The 14,928-nt window shown below is 42.0% G+C and overlaps 1 protein-coding gene across 1 annotated transcript; it reads right to left on the bottom strand.

Annotated features, from left to right (window-relative positions):
* Window positions 1–2,798: 2,798 nt before the first annotated feature.
* On the bottom strand, window positions 2,799–5,171 carry LOC147903671 (uncharacterized). Its single transcript, XM_087372894.1, has 2 exons — window positions 4,845–5,171; window positions 2,799–4,638 (listed from the first exon to the last, which is right to left on the bottom strand). Exons 1-2 carry the CDS (start codon window positions 5,061–5,063, stop codon window positions 3,148–3,150), a joined length of 1,710 nt encoding a protein of 569 aa, XP_087229020.1. The 5' UTR covers window positions 5,064–5,171; the 3' UTR covers window positions 2,799–3,147.
* Window positions 5,172–14,928: the final 9,757 nt, after the last annotated feature.

The following is a 14,928-nucleotide window of genomic DNA, read 5'->3' as shown; positions in this document are numbered from 1 at the left end:
CTCAGTGGCATGCCTTTTACTCTATTGATACCATTGTACAACGATTTGAACTCTGTCCATAGTATATTACGCCTATGTTTGCAATAATGCACTAAGATTGGCCAACTAGCACTCAATGGCCAATTGGGTTAGTGGGTTGGATTACTCAGAGCATGGTAGTGCCATGTGTTGGCCCCTCTTTGAAGCCTCTATGTACCTTGTGTGGCACGTCTTGCCTATCACGTTCTTAGAGAGCTGATCACATATGCCACCTATAGCTATAACTTTTGGCCACTACTACTCTTCCATCATTCAACTCGTCTGTAATCCGTTTGCCCTTTCAATAGCTAGAATCAAAGCATTGGGATCCTTGCAGGAGCAAGGTGTTTGATTTGCGATCGATAAAGCAAATTGTTGCTTCATTCCAAGATACAATGGAGGGTGATGCGTCTGATATATGGGTGGAGGGCATAACCAAATACACTTCAAGTATAAAAAATCATAGTAGTGTGGTGAGTTTCTGTGTCTAGGGACATGGCTCGGTCAAAATTGGCAATGCCTGTGAAGGAGAAGATCAAAGGAAGCAAGAGTAAGGGACAATGTGAAATGTTGCATAACAACTAAGAGAATCAGAAGATGGCTTGCCTTTAGCAACACTTAAAGTTTCATGGGTCCATCAAAGGTAAAGGAGAAGAGGTCAATCAAGTAGAAGGGATAGTAGTTTTCAAATCAAAGGCAAACGAGGAGAGGTCAATTGAGTAGAAGCGATGGAAGCTATGAGCTCAATATTTGAAGAGAAAGGTACAAAAATTTATTTTCAATAGACTCAGAGGAGCCTTTAGATCATACAAACCCCTCGCAAGCTTATTGTAGGCCAACATTGTGTCCTTGGTTGCTACGTATGTGTCCAATCACAAACATGCTCCCCTCCTAGGCTTTTTTATCTTGGTGACCAAACACTTTTCTCATGTGCATTACTACATGGGCCTCTATAGTTGCATGATGCATTTGCATAGCAAGTGATTTGGTTTCTCTCCTTTTGGGGTGCTCATGGAATACTACTTTGTTTTCCTAAACCCACATAGTGAGTACCTGGGTTACCAAATTGCTCATGCATATATATGTATAAATGTATAAATTTGTATATATATATTATTTCTCTCTCTCTCTCTCTCTCTCTCTCTCTCTCTCTCTCTCTCACACACACACACACACACACACACGCACGTGCGTGCGCTTGCACATGCAAATTGCATTGTTTTCCTTTGCCCACATGGCCAGTAGCTAGGTTAATGAATTGCTGGTGTATACACATATCTGCATTTTGACTTTTACACACACGTATTTCTCTAGTGTATATATTACACAAACACACACACACACACAATTATTTACTCTCTCTCTCTCTCTCTCTCTCTCTCTGTGCATCTGTCTTTGCCAATGTTCACATTCATCTCAAGAGGCTCTTCACTTTCTTCCCCCTCTTCACAATAGGCATCGAACCTACTTTCTCCACCTCCATTTTGTCTGATGCTAACTCTCCCCCTTTCTCTCCGTTGCCATGTCTCCTTGCTCCCTCCAACCCTTCCTTGCTACCCTCCCTTTTCTCCTCTTCCACGACTCTTGGTCTATCTCTACTCTCTTTTGCTCTAAGTAGTTTGTTTTTTGACAAGTCTATCTTTAAATTTGCTAGCAAAACATGTGTTGGATGTGGAGGGCAACACTCACTACTTAGATGTATTTCAAATGGTCGAGACTTGTAAAACTAGCTATTAGCCGGTTTAATGTTCCCAAATGAATTGGCCATGATGCAAAGTCTCTATTTTTATCAGTTTGAATGCCACCAAAGGCATTTGCTGAGAGGCAAAGATTTGATAAGAATGTCTCTCTGTTTGCAATGTCAACAAAGAGAAGTGTGCAATGCCGACATTATGCCAACTAAATGAGGCTTGGTGGTTCTATATCTTGCAATTAAAAACAGTTCAAGATGCCACCTTTAGACCCAACGGAGTGAATCTATAACCGGTCGTAGATGGGTCTTGCTACTCATGTATATCAATACAATACACCTAATAACACCCCGAATTTAGTGAAGTGTTTAAGGTTATTCTTCTTATAACACAAGTGGAATTTTGTAAACGACTAGTGGTGAGCAGTGAGAAAGTTGAAGTTCGGGACAGGGGTCAATAAAGAGGCTGCAGCGTGAGTCAAGGGAAGCTGGCCAACCTTTATTTCACCTTTAAGCGAGAGGCATGTGTAGAAGCTTAAATGCGTGGTGCCAAGAACTACACTAACTGTGACAGCAAAAAACGGCCAAAACCGGACTAGAAAGTTTGAACTTTGTAGGGAAAGGCCATTATAACATACTGTCAAAACCAACTAAGGCTCAAAACACTGTCCAGACTCCAGATCAAATTATGTATGCACTACGCAGCTCCAACAATGCAAGGCAAAATGGGAAAGTTCGCGTGAAACTTGGAGGAAATGGCCATTACGACAAATTGATCTAATGTCATGAACAGCGAGCATGCTCAATACCGTGAAAAGATCTTCTCCACATGAAGGCAAGAAAGACTATAAACATCACCTTCGAATGTAATAAGGAGTCAGTACTGTTTAAAAGACTCACTATATATATATATATACGCAGATCTACAACCACATGAAGGCAGGAAGTTCACGCAAAACTGGTTACTCCAGCCAAATTAAGGTGGTGTGAACTGCAACCACCACAAAGAACACTTCAGACTGTATGACTGAATTCTCTCGTGTACAGTGAAATCTCGCATGCAAAGGCAAGCTTTCTGTAGACTAGCGAGCTCTTAATTGTCCATACTTGCCAGTTGCCACATTTGGCGGACCTTGGTCGCACTCTCTGAATCTCTGTATCAGTCAGAGCCCAGCTATGGCGGTCTGTCTCCCCGTAGTGCTTGCTTCAATTACGCTTCCCGACGGTACTTTTAGCAAGTACGTGGACAAGACAAATAATAGACTTCTTCTCTCATCTTTGAAATTCTTTGATAATCGATCATCGATGCTCGATTTGATCGCCTGCGGCGGCCTACCACTGTCCAGTATCATCTATCCATCCCATTTAATCTCACATACTTTCCGCCGTTCGTTTTCTGCGAACTCAGCACCACCACCACCACCACCACAACCTAGTGCCTACCTTTCGCATATCGCGTGCAACAAGATGTGTATCAGCATCAGATCCACGAAGTATTGATGACCGATCTGTCCATACCAGCTCCTGGGTGCCGGTGGCTTGCCGTAATGCACACCGTCGCTGCAGTTGTTGTCGAAGTGCCATGGAAACGTTAAATCGAAGTCGTCGACTACCTGCGAGAGTAGATGCGACCTCTTCAGCCTCTCCACGAACATCTGATTGAAGACCTCCATCTTATGTGGATTGAACGCTGCACTTCTCGCCCAAGCTGCAGTGGCTATGGTTGTGCGATAGATCACTCTGGGTTGCTTCCGAGCTTCCGCTGTCTTCATTACAGAAAGCCAGAACTTGATTGCTTCGTCTACACCATCCTCCAGGAATTGATGGACGTGCTTCCAATACATTCCGTCGTGGAGACCGGAGTTCATGATCACAACGTCCGGCATGGCGTCGGCGGAGAAATATTGCCGGATTTGCTCTCTGAAAAGCGGGTCGCTCAGCGAGAACAGACCTTGGTGGTTCAAGGACACATTTGAATGGCCGTTGAAAATGCTGGTTATCCTCACGGACTGAGATGCGTTCAGCGGCCGGGAGAAAGTCTGGTCGAACCTCCTTGGAACCTCTGTCACGGTGCCATAGCCGAGGACGAAGTTCAGAAGGTTGCGGATTGTATCCACGTGATTCGAATCCCCCCAGAAAAAAATCCATTTCTTGTCCAGACACCTCCAAGCAGAGTCCTCGCTATATATTCTGAACGCGCAGTGAGCAGAATACACCCATCCGTTGCTCTCCAGTGCTCCGAGGGAACCCTCGCACCATGGCGATTCGCATTGCTTGTCCAAGTCAAGGCATATGAATCTCCCCTCGCTGTTCATGAAGCAGTCGCTGCTGGCTGTCACCTGCGTCCACCTCCCCGTCCACGCTTGCCGTGTGAAATCTTCTGCTCTACATTGCCTCAATCTTGGTGCAAAACCGTCCGCATTTCTCACGAGCCTCTCTGGCATTTCTTTCAGCACGTTATCGAATTCGATTCGCACGTTCAGCATCACCTCATCACGGAACCAGCGTTCGGGTCTTCGATGCAGGCCGTGAAAATTCGAAAAAATAAGTATTACTCTGAAATTATATACACCAGCGAACCTGGAGTGAACCTGCAGCCGGATGGAATACGACCCATTTCCTAAGTCTTTGATCGGCGGTCTGGACTTCCAACCAGGACCCGAGAGATCCGTTTCAAAGTAGTCGCCTCCGATGCATCGCCGCTGTCCAGAGTCGTCGTAAGACACTAAAATCACTTCATGGATCAAATCACACCGTAGGCGGATAGGGTCACCATTCATTGTCATCGGCAGGCCAAACAACCGCGCTCTAGCAGTGGACACTTCATGACAGGGCTTAGTGCCATTATCCGCAAGCGTTCGGAGAAAGTCTTCAGAGAAATTGGAGACAGAGGGAAGCCGCATCCAGTCGGCAGCGTGCTTCTTCGCGCCCTGCAAAGGTTACGATTCGATGAGAGACACGCTTTGAATTTACTGTCTGTGTGTGTTGTGCGCCTGCATTCAACCTGGAATCGCGGATACTCCCGTGCAGCGACTTAGAGAGGTTCTTGGCAGTCACCGAGAAGACCCTGGATGGCGTTTTCATTCGTTGAGCAAAAACCAAAAGACCTAAACCACAGAGAGGGAGAAGGCATTGCCTTGGAGGGTGCAGGTGAGAACTCGCCGACGATCCCAAGCTGCAGCGAAGGAACGGTACTGGGAGGGAGGGGGTGGCGGGCAACAACATAAGTGAAGCTACTGTCGAGGAGGTGATTGGAGCCGGTAGTCCAGAGGATGAAGAGCATACTGAAGAGCATGGCGAGGATAAGGGTAGTTTTGCTATGGAGGGGAGGGGGGGGAGAGGATTTGGCAAGCATGGTGGAGGAGGAGCAGGAAGGGATGTGAAGTAGCAGATCCTTTGCGTGTTGATGACAGCGCGAGAGAGAGAGAGAGAGCGCGAAGCTAAGAACAGAAGTAAACAAGAAGAAAACAAGTATATTGTGAAAGCGGTTTCAACTTTCTACAACGAAGTGGAAAACCAAAGCAATATTCTTGACCCTCCCAAGTCTCCCACGCTCACACTGCCATGGTCAATACTCTTAATCATGGCCGTTGGATCCACTTCTAGTAAACATGCAATGTTAGCAGCAATCGACTATCAATCAAGAAAGTTTTTAAAATAATGCAAAGTTCCTAGGAAGCTCTCTTTCAATCTTTCTACTCGCATTTCTAAGATTTTCCAATCCTTGTACATGCAAAATTATGAGCTTCAATCCGGGGATTGCCTTCATCTATTGGTTTTTTCTTGCATGCTTGTAATGCCCATGCTGAAATCATAGCTCTACCAAGCTCAACAAGCCTGTGCTTGTAAAATGAAAGGACAACCCAAAAGTTGCTAAAAGCTTCATACCATATTAGATCCAAGCAAGAAGAAGAAACCCTAAAAACCCCCGTGCATGCGTGTGCACATGTGCACATGTGGGTGTGTGTGTGGTTGGGTGGGTTAGTGGGTGCATGTGGATGTGTGTGAGTGTGTGAGTGCACATGTGTGTGTGTGTGTGTGTGTGTGTATGTGTGTGTGTGTGTGTGAGAGAGAGAGAGAGAGCGCACACTGCGTGCACAAGTGTTTGTGTACGGTACAATGGTGCATGTTGCAATCTTTGCTTGCACTCAAGTGTATTTTATCTCTTTTCTAAAGTGTACAAATCTATGTCTTGATGGTGAGGGGCATGCCCCATGTGTTAGCATGTTACCTCCTTACTAACAATTGTGGAATTGGGGACCATCCTTACCAACAACGTGCTATGTCCTATGCATTAATTTGTACAATTGTAAGGACTTGTTCTTAGTGTCATTTTACCAACTCGACACCACTTGAAAGTGCTCCTCTTGAATAGGAGGTGATTAGTTAATGAAAAGGGACTTTGGGGAGACTGGGAACACTCTACCTCTTCCAAAGTAATAAATATGAACAAAATAGGAGAGTGGCTTCAATAGACTACATTGTATAAGATCTTAGTGGACAAAATATGAAGAGGGGAGAGGAGAAGAGTGGTGATGAGGAGAGAGGGCACACCTAGAGAGCACACCACAAATGACTAACTGTACACTAGATTTAGTTTAAAATGTAGACTATATACAAACCCATTTAAGGTTAGGGTTAGGGCATCTAACCCTTTCCTTTATAGCACTCTATTGGGTTAGTGCTATGCACATATGATCACATGATGGCGCTATGCACATATCATCACATGATGTTGACCGTGATCTGTCAACACCTTCCCTCAAGATCAACATCATGAAGTAGGCCTTCCCTCAAGATGATGATTCTGGGGAATGGAAGAAGGATTAAACATTACATTCCATCACACCCCTTTAATGGGAATGTCCTTCCTTTGCATCAAACCAAGAGCTTGTTGGTGTTTCTCGAAAAGCTCTTTACCGAGTGGTTTGGTAAAGATGTCTACAACATTCTCTTTGCTATCACAATGCTGCAGTGTGATGTCACCAATTAACACTCTTTCTCTGATGAAATGTTCTTTGACATCAATGTGCTTTGTCCTGGAGTGATATACTAGATTCTTGGCCAATGCTTGAGCCGATAGATTATCATAGTATATTGTTGTTGCCATTAATTCATCAAAGTAATATGTTTCTAACAATAGTCTTCTGAGCCATATAGCTTCAAATGCACCTGTAGTGAGTGTCCTATATTCTGCTTCAGTCGAAGACAAAGAAACAGTTGGTTGTTTATTTGACAACCATGATATAGCACCTTGGCCAAGGAAAAATGCATATCCCTATGTAGACCTCCTAGTCTCATGATCTCGGGCATAGTCACTGTCACAGTATCCATGCAATCGTGGATGACTTCCTCTGTTTCTATTCCAAACTGTCTTGTACCTCTGTTGTATCTCAAGACTCTTTTGGTTGCATTCCTATGAGACTATTTTGGATTTGCCATAAACTGTGCTAGTGAACTTACTGCATAACAGTTTGATTTTCTACCATGGCTTTGAATTCTTGAAATCTGAAAAAGACTTCGGATTTCTCTTTCAGAATGTAGACCCAACAATATCTGTTGTAGTCATCGATGAAAGTCAAGTAGTAGAGTGAACCATTGATGTTGCGGGTCTGGGCTATCATGACACCTTAAGGAAAATGATAACCACATTCTGGCTCTTCCATTCGGATATGTTCAAACCAATACATGCACTTTGTTAGATATCGTTACCATACCTTTGTGAAACAACTAGGAATACTAGAGGTAGTCGAACCCATAGAATGATAGCTTCTGGTTGTAACCACCTTCTTGCTATTCCATTAGGAACATTGTGGAAATAAAATCTAGTGGGTATGGTACTTTGCACAAGCAAGACACAAGCAAATATGAATCTCCAATCATGCAAATGATATCCAATGGGTATGATACTTTACATGGGCATCAATGGGAGTGAGGTTAATTCATGTGAAAAGAATCATACCCATAGGATAGAAGCACATAGGCTAGAACACACAAATTATCAGACTATAAATCTATTTTTTCATGCTTTTAGTGGAAAAAAAACTTGCCTAAAAATATACCTGATCACATGAGTAGTATGCTTTCATGGAGCTTTATATCCATTGCCTAGTCCGCACCATCCTCACCATTGGCCTCTTTGCAACCCTCACCTATGCCATTGCATATCTGGTCCCTTCTCATCTCTATAACTCCCTATCTTTTCAACTCACACCTAACCTCCCCACCTCCACTCCCCACTCTGCTCCCACCTATGCCTCAGCATCTCTTCTCCCATCTTGGAAACTCTCACCTACAACTCCTCAGATCTGTTCTCTTTCTCTTCTGATGTCAATTCATATAATAACAACTGGTGCACGTAGGACATCATTATGGTCTCCATCAGAAGAAAAGTAATCTACTATATATTTTTTTAATGGATACTTCCATGTTCATTCTAAGTTGATAAATGCATCGTTGTAATCATCGATATTTTCATCGAACATCAATGGTTATTTCGATGATATTATTGATGCATATTTTGATGGCAGTACTGATATTTTTGGGACCCAAAACGTTATTGGAAAATCCCATAGCCATGATGCAGAAAACATTCTAAGGCCTACAAGGTGTCGGGAGATAAGCATTGAAAATAGTTACAGGTGTGTTGTAATTGTTGTACAAGTTGTTCAGAACAAGGGGAAGATGTTGGCCATATAAAAAGATTGTATTAATTAGTTAGTGTTACTCTTGAACTGATCATGGGTGAGGGATTCATCCTCAAAGAAAGTATTCGATCACAATCTTCTATCTCCATTTCTAGAGTATGTTTTTGCCTTCTCAATCAAACTTCTCTTCTCACACATGCACCTTAAATAGTCAATATCCTTCCTTGAGCTTGTGCCTACTTCACCTCACTATCAATCACCAAAAGTTCTTGAACCAAAGCATGATCTTCATGGACTCGGACAAATGACACCAATCTAGAGAAGAGCCATATTGCTTACCATATAGATACGTTCTTTGGTCTACTTTTTTATTTATGAGAAATTGATGCTGAAAGCTCTTGTCATTCATCCTCTTTGTGCAACAATCCTCACCTTCTCCACCTTGATTAAATCTTCGAAAATCATACGTCTCATTCAAGTGAAAAAGCTCAAGCCATGGAGTATAAGATTATTTCACAAGATCCAATATCTCTACCAAAGTGAATGCATCATTTCTTTGGATCTTCCTGGAGAAACTGCTGAACATTTGATCTACTTGACTGTGAGTATGACCAACCAAGAGGAATGATCTGACATTAGTCTTATCAACAATTCCCTTATGCCAAAGCCATATATAGTAAGGTACTAGCAAAACAAGACAATTTCTCGTATATATGACGTGGCCATCAATGGGTAGACTCCCCATGGCCATGCTCCAAATCACTATGCTTCTAGTAACATAAGGATGCCATGGAGAGCCAATTGCTAGTGCCTATTAGCCCAACCACCATGGCTAGGTCGCCCCCAAAAGGGGGGTAGGGAGGGGGGCTTAAATGCAACCTTGAAAGCCACATGATAGTGATGGGAGGCTCTTTTTCACTTATGCATCCTCTTGGACATCCATTTCCACTTGCAAAGCTAGTAGGACATTGTTGAACTTAATGAAAGGAAATTATGTTCTCAAATTAGTTGCTAGTCCAAATGGAAAAGGAAATGAAGGGGTACCAAAAACTAGCGACTCTTGGATGTTCTTGATCTTGAAGAATTAGACATACTTCTCTATAATTTTTAACAACTTACAAATTTCGATGGATGCTTTAGAACATTTTTTCACATTCTCTTTGAGAAGGTTCCATCCTATGCCACCCATATCATTGGCTTTTCCTTGCGATCATAGGTTGCAAATGGAAGCAATGTTAGGTCTCCATAGGGATGAAGTCCTATTGATAATGCTAAGGAAGATGGATCATCCACTTCTTCATTTAATGCTGATGATGATCTTGCTCATAATGAAGATGTAAGTTTGATACAAAAGAGAATGCACTTGTAGGCTAAGAGGATTTGTGTGGCTTTCTCAATTGTCAACTAGACCAAAGCTCATATGCTTTTGAACCAAATTTTATTTAAAATTTATAGAAAATTTCAATTCCTTTAATCCGGACTCTATATTGTACTTCTAAGAATTATCAAAATTTTAAGGGTTTTTTAAATTACAAAAACTATCCTAAACTTTAGCCATCCTTTTTTTTCTTAGTGATACAATGAACCGAAAAAAAAAATCAAGTCTTCCATTTTGTTCTTCTTTTAGGTACAATGATACCCATTCCACATGAAATATAGTTTGTTGTTGCCATGCAATGGATGCACAACATTCACCATCACAAGAGAGGAGCAAGAGAGCTATGCATGATCTCAAATTCCATGAAATAATAGTTCTTTTTTGTGAAACTTCATGCCTCTACATTAGCTACTACTACAAGACCATATTTCATAGAGCAAAGTGTTGAGAGATCATGCTCAACATCATGTGATCATATGTGCATAGCACCATCATGTGATCATATGTGCATAGCACTAACCCAATAGAGTGCTATAAAGGAAATAGATGTCCTAACCCTAACCCTAAATGGGTTTGTATATATTCTACATTTTCAACTAAATCTAGTGTACAGTTAATCATTTGTGGTGTGCTCTCTAACTGTGCCCTCTCTCCTCATCTCCACTCTTCTCCTCTCCCCTCTTCATATTTTGTCATGGTATCGTATCTCCCTTGCCTTCTGTTGAGGCGTTGCAACCCTTGAGAGTGAGATAGAGATCGATCGAGAGATTGAGAGATTGAGACTAATTGAGTGAGCATCCTCTCATTCTGTTGATGAAAGAGATTTCCATCCATTTGATTGAAAGAGATTTCCATTCGTTTCTTGAGATTTCCTTGTGAGGATTTCAATTCATTATTTGAGACATTCTTCTTTCTGAGTGAGAGAGGACTTCCGTTAAGAGTTTTCATTGAGATTTTTTTGAAAGAGTTTCATTGCAAGAGTCAAGAGCTTTCAGCTCAAAGATATCTGTTAGTCAAGAGTGTGAGATAGAGTTCCTATTCTACTCCATTCTACCTGAGTGCTCTGTAAGCACCAAGCTTCAACAAGCCAAATAGCTTCAACAAGAGGAGGTACTTCACACCCTTATTGAAGAAGAGTGCATTGTAAATATCCTTTATTTAAGAGGAGAAACCTTGCATTAACATCAAAACGCTCAAAGGGTGCTCTCTATTGCTCAAGCAACATAAATTAGCTGCAATATATGGTGATTTCTCTAAAGTGAAAGGTGTCATTTTTCTCTCTCTAAAGTAAGTTCCAACGCCTATATCTTTGAAGGGCACGTTTGATGATCAAAGACAAAGGAAGTAAAGAGCTCCCACTTGTCTAAAGTCAATAAGAGGGTTATGTCAGAGAATAGAAGTCTAAGTCACTCAAACCTCAGACCAAAGGGGCTGGGCACAAACCAGTAATCCAGGTGATTACATTGCTGAGATCACACAAGTAGATCACTCTCTCCTGTCCACGGTGCCTCGCAAAATGCTTCGGGTGTTGCTACACAATGTGTAGAGAATTGCAGGGGGTTTATATAAGTTGGAAACCAGCCAACTGAAACTGTGAGCCCGCCCAACTGGGTCTGCTTTCTCAACTGACTGCTACAGACTATCCAGCCACCCTTTTTAACCCAACTTTGACCAGTCTTTAACTGCAATGGATGCCTTGGAAGCAAATGCTACATGGGAATTGGTGCCTTTGCCTAAAGACAAGAATGCAATTGGCTGCAAGTGGGTTTATAAGGTGAAGCACAATGCAGATGGTTTTATGAACAGATACAAGGCAAGATTAGTTGTCAAGGGGTATGCACAGACATATGGCATTGATTATGAAGAAACATTTAGGTTGGTTGCAAGAATGGCAACCGTAAGAGCAGTCATTGCTATGGCCGCATCAAAGGGATGGTCTTTACATCAGATGGATGTAAAGAATGCCTTCTTGCATGGTGATTTGCAAGAAGAGGTCTATATGGAGCAGCCACCAGGTTATGTGCATGCTGTTCATCCTGAGTTTGTTTGCAGGTTAAAGAAAGCCTTGTATCGCTTGAAGCAAAAGCACCCAGAGCATGGTCTGACAAGATAGGAAAGTATCTTGTCACTATTGGCTTTCAGATTTCTACGGCAGATTTCTCACTTTATGTGAGAAAAACAGAGAAAGGAATTATGCTGCATGTCATTTATGTTGATGATTTGATCATCACAGGTGATAGTGATGAAGATATCCTTCATGTGAAAATGCTATTGAAGCTAAAGTTTGAGATGAAGGATTTGGGAGAGCTGTGTTCCTTCTTGGGCATTGAGGTGATTAGATCCACAAGTGGGATATGGATCTTGCAGAGGCAATATCGATTGGACATGCTGTCCAAATATGGGATGACAGGTTATAAGCCTATTTCAGTTCCTTTGGAGCCAAATGTGAGGTTGAGCGCAGATGCAGGTGAGCTTCTGGAAGACCCTACTATGTACAGACGCATAGTAGGAAGTTTGATTTACTATTACCAGGCCAGATTTGAGCTATGCTATTGGGTTGGTAAGTCAGTTTATGCAAGCTCCAAGGAAATCGCATTTGGATGCGGCTAGACGCATATTGAGGTATGTGAAGTCCACATTGCAGTATGGACTATTTTATGAGACTAAGGTTCAGATACAGTTGCTGATTGGGCTGGTAGTATTTCTGATAGATGATCTACCAGTGGATATGTGTTCTCTTTTGGGAGTGGTGCAGTCACTTGGAGCAGCAAGACACAGCCTACAGCTGCCTTGTCGAGCATAGAGGCTGAGTACAGGGGTGTAGCAATGGCTGCATGTGAGGTAGCTTGGTTACATAAGCTACTTTATGATATGCATAAGTCTACAAATGGGCCAATTGTCATTTATTGTGACAACATGAGTAGTATACACTTGGCAAATAACCCAGTCTATCATGCTAGAACAAAGCACATTGAGGTGCATTATCACTATGTGCGGGAGAAGGTTTTAGTAGGTTTTATTGATCTAGTTTACATCAGCACAGAGGATCAGGTAGTTGACATATTCACAAAGGCATTGGGTGCAGAGAATGTGCGCAAGTTCAGAGACCTGCTTGGTGTGCAGGAATTAGGATTGAGCTTGAGGGGGAGTGTTGAGATATCGAGCTCCACTCGTGATATGCTAGGGTGACCATTGTGCATTTATGTCACTGACTTGTTAGCTGCAAATGCAGTTGGTACACCGCCCATGAATAATAGCTGGATGACAGCTATCTTTATGTACTCTAGTTAGTGGCTCAGTTAGTATGCCACCTAGGTTAGCTGAGTTTGGTTTGAGACCCACATATAGGGTTCACCTATTCCTTTTGTACTTAGAGAGAGTTCTTTTGGCTTTCACAACTAAGAAGAGGAAAACTGTTTTTAGCCTCCACCTTTGTGTGTATTCCCCCATTGTGTATGTGAGAAAGCTGCAAGTGAGACTCCTTACTTCTCTCCCATTGTGTATGTGAGAAAGCTGCAAGGGAAAAGGCTATTGAGAGCTCATTACTGGAGCTGAAGAAGAACCAGTTATTCCTAATGTTCCCAATCAACACGAGTTGCAGGCATTTAAAGGCTAGCATGAGAGATCTAGAAAAGTTATGTACTGGCTATCTATCAGTATTTCAGATTCTATGATTGTGCATATTTAGGATGAAAGCATGCCGAAGGAGGTGTGGGATACTTTGACAAAAATGTATAGCACAAATATGCAAGCCAAGAAAATGTAGCTCAAGCAAGATTTGCATAATGTGCAGAGAGAAAATATGAGCATCCATGACTACCACATGAAGGTGAAGAAGATTGCAGATACACTTGCTTCTATTGGGTCACCAGTGGAAGATGATGATTTAGTTTCTGTGACCTTGAATGGTCTAGGAAAGGATTATGCACAATTCCATACATCCATTGCTATCCGTGAGAATTTCCCTGATTTTGAGGAGTTGATTGCTCTTCTAATTTCTAAAGAGCAGAGAATGATGGTGCATCTTCTTCAAGAGGAACTTCAAAAGAAACTGTCTTCTACTCAAATGCTAGAAGAGGTAGAGTCAAAGGTAGAGCAAGCCAATGTGGAGGCCGTGGCAGAAATCAAAATATGTAGCAAATTCAAGAAAACCAGTCCTATGGAGGAGGACGTGGTAACTTTAGAGGTAGGGGGAGCCAAAGAGGTCATGGTGGATGGCAGAGAGGCCAAAATGCGAACAGCAATGTTGAATGCTACTACTAAGGTAAAATTGGTCATATGGTTAAAGACTGCTATAAAAAGGAGAATGACATCATGACTGGAAAATTGCAGCAAGGCAATTATGCATCCTCTAGTAGACAGGGTGATGACAAAAATGAGCATTTGTTTATGGTGTAGCACATGACCAATTCTGTGACAAGTGTAGAAGAAAGCAATGATGTGTGGTATGTTGACTCAGGTGCATCAAACCATATGACAGGTAATGCAGAATGGATGCAAGATGTAAGGAAAATGGAAAGACTAGGATTTGTGGAGACTGGTGATGATACTACACATCCTATTGTGCAGATTGGTAAAGATCCTTTGTCTATGTAGGATGGGAAAAAAAAATACTTGTCTGATGTATTTCATGTCCTAAATATCACCAAGAACCTGGTTTCTATTGGTCAAATGGTTGAGCAGCGCTTGCAAGTCAGATTTAATCCTCATGGATGCTTTGTAAAGATCGCTTGATAGCAAAAGAGAAGAAGAAGGGCAGGATGTTTACGTTGGATGCGGACATGCCTAAATTGAGTGCAGCAATGTTTGCACATGGGACCAGTGTAGTTGCAGATATTGATATCTGGCATAAACGCATTGGTGATGTTAATGTACAGTGACTTAAATTAATGCAGGCCCAAAATATTGTTGCAGGATTGCCTAAGTTCAAGGTTGCAGAAATGCATAAGGTATGTGAAGCCTATCAATTTGGAAAACAGGCAAGGAAACCATTTCCTAGACATGTTCAAAAGAGTAATAGGTCATTGGAATTAATTTACTTTGATGTGTGGACTATTAAAGCTGCATTCATTGGAGGCTGTCATTGTTTTGTCACTTAGATAGCTTTTGTTTTTCCACTTCATTGTAGAAACCGCTTTCACTATATACGTGTTTTCTTCTTATCACAATATCATGGCTTGATTTTGGTGCTACTT

This window comes from Dipteris shenzhenensis, chromosome 3 (genome assembly GCF_047967505.1).
Source record: "Dipteris shenzhenensis isolate YYH24624 ecotype China chromosome 3, Dip_SZ_1.0, whole genome shotgun sequence".
NCBI lineage: Eukaryota > Viridiplantae > Streptophyta > Polypodiopsida > Gleicheniales > Dipteridaceae > Dipteris > Dipteris shenzhenensis.
Note: the sequence above shows the minus strand (reverse complement) of the source record. Positions and strands in the feature narration are given on the sequence as shown.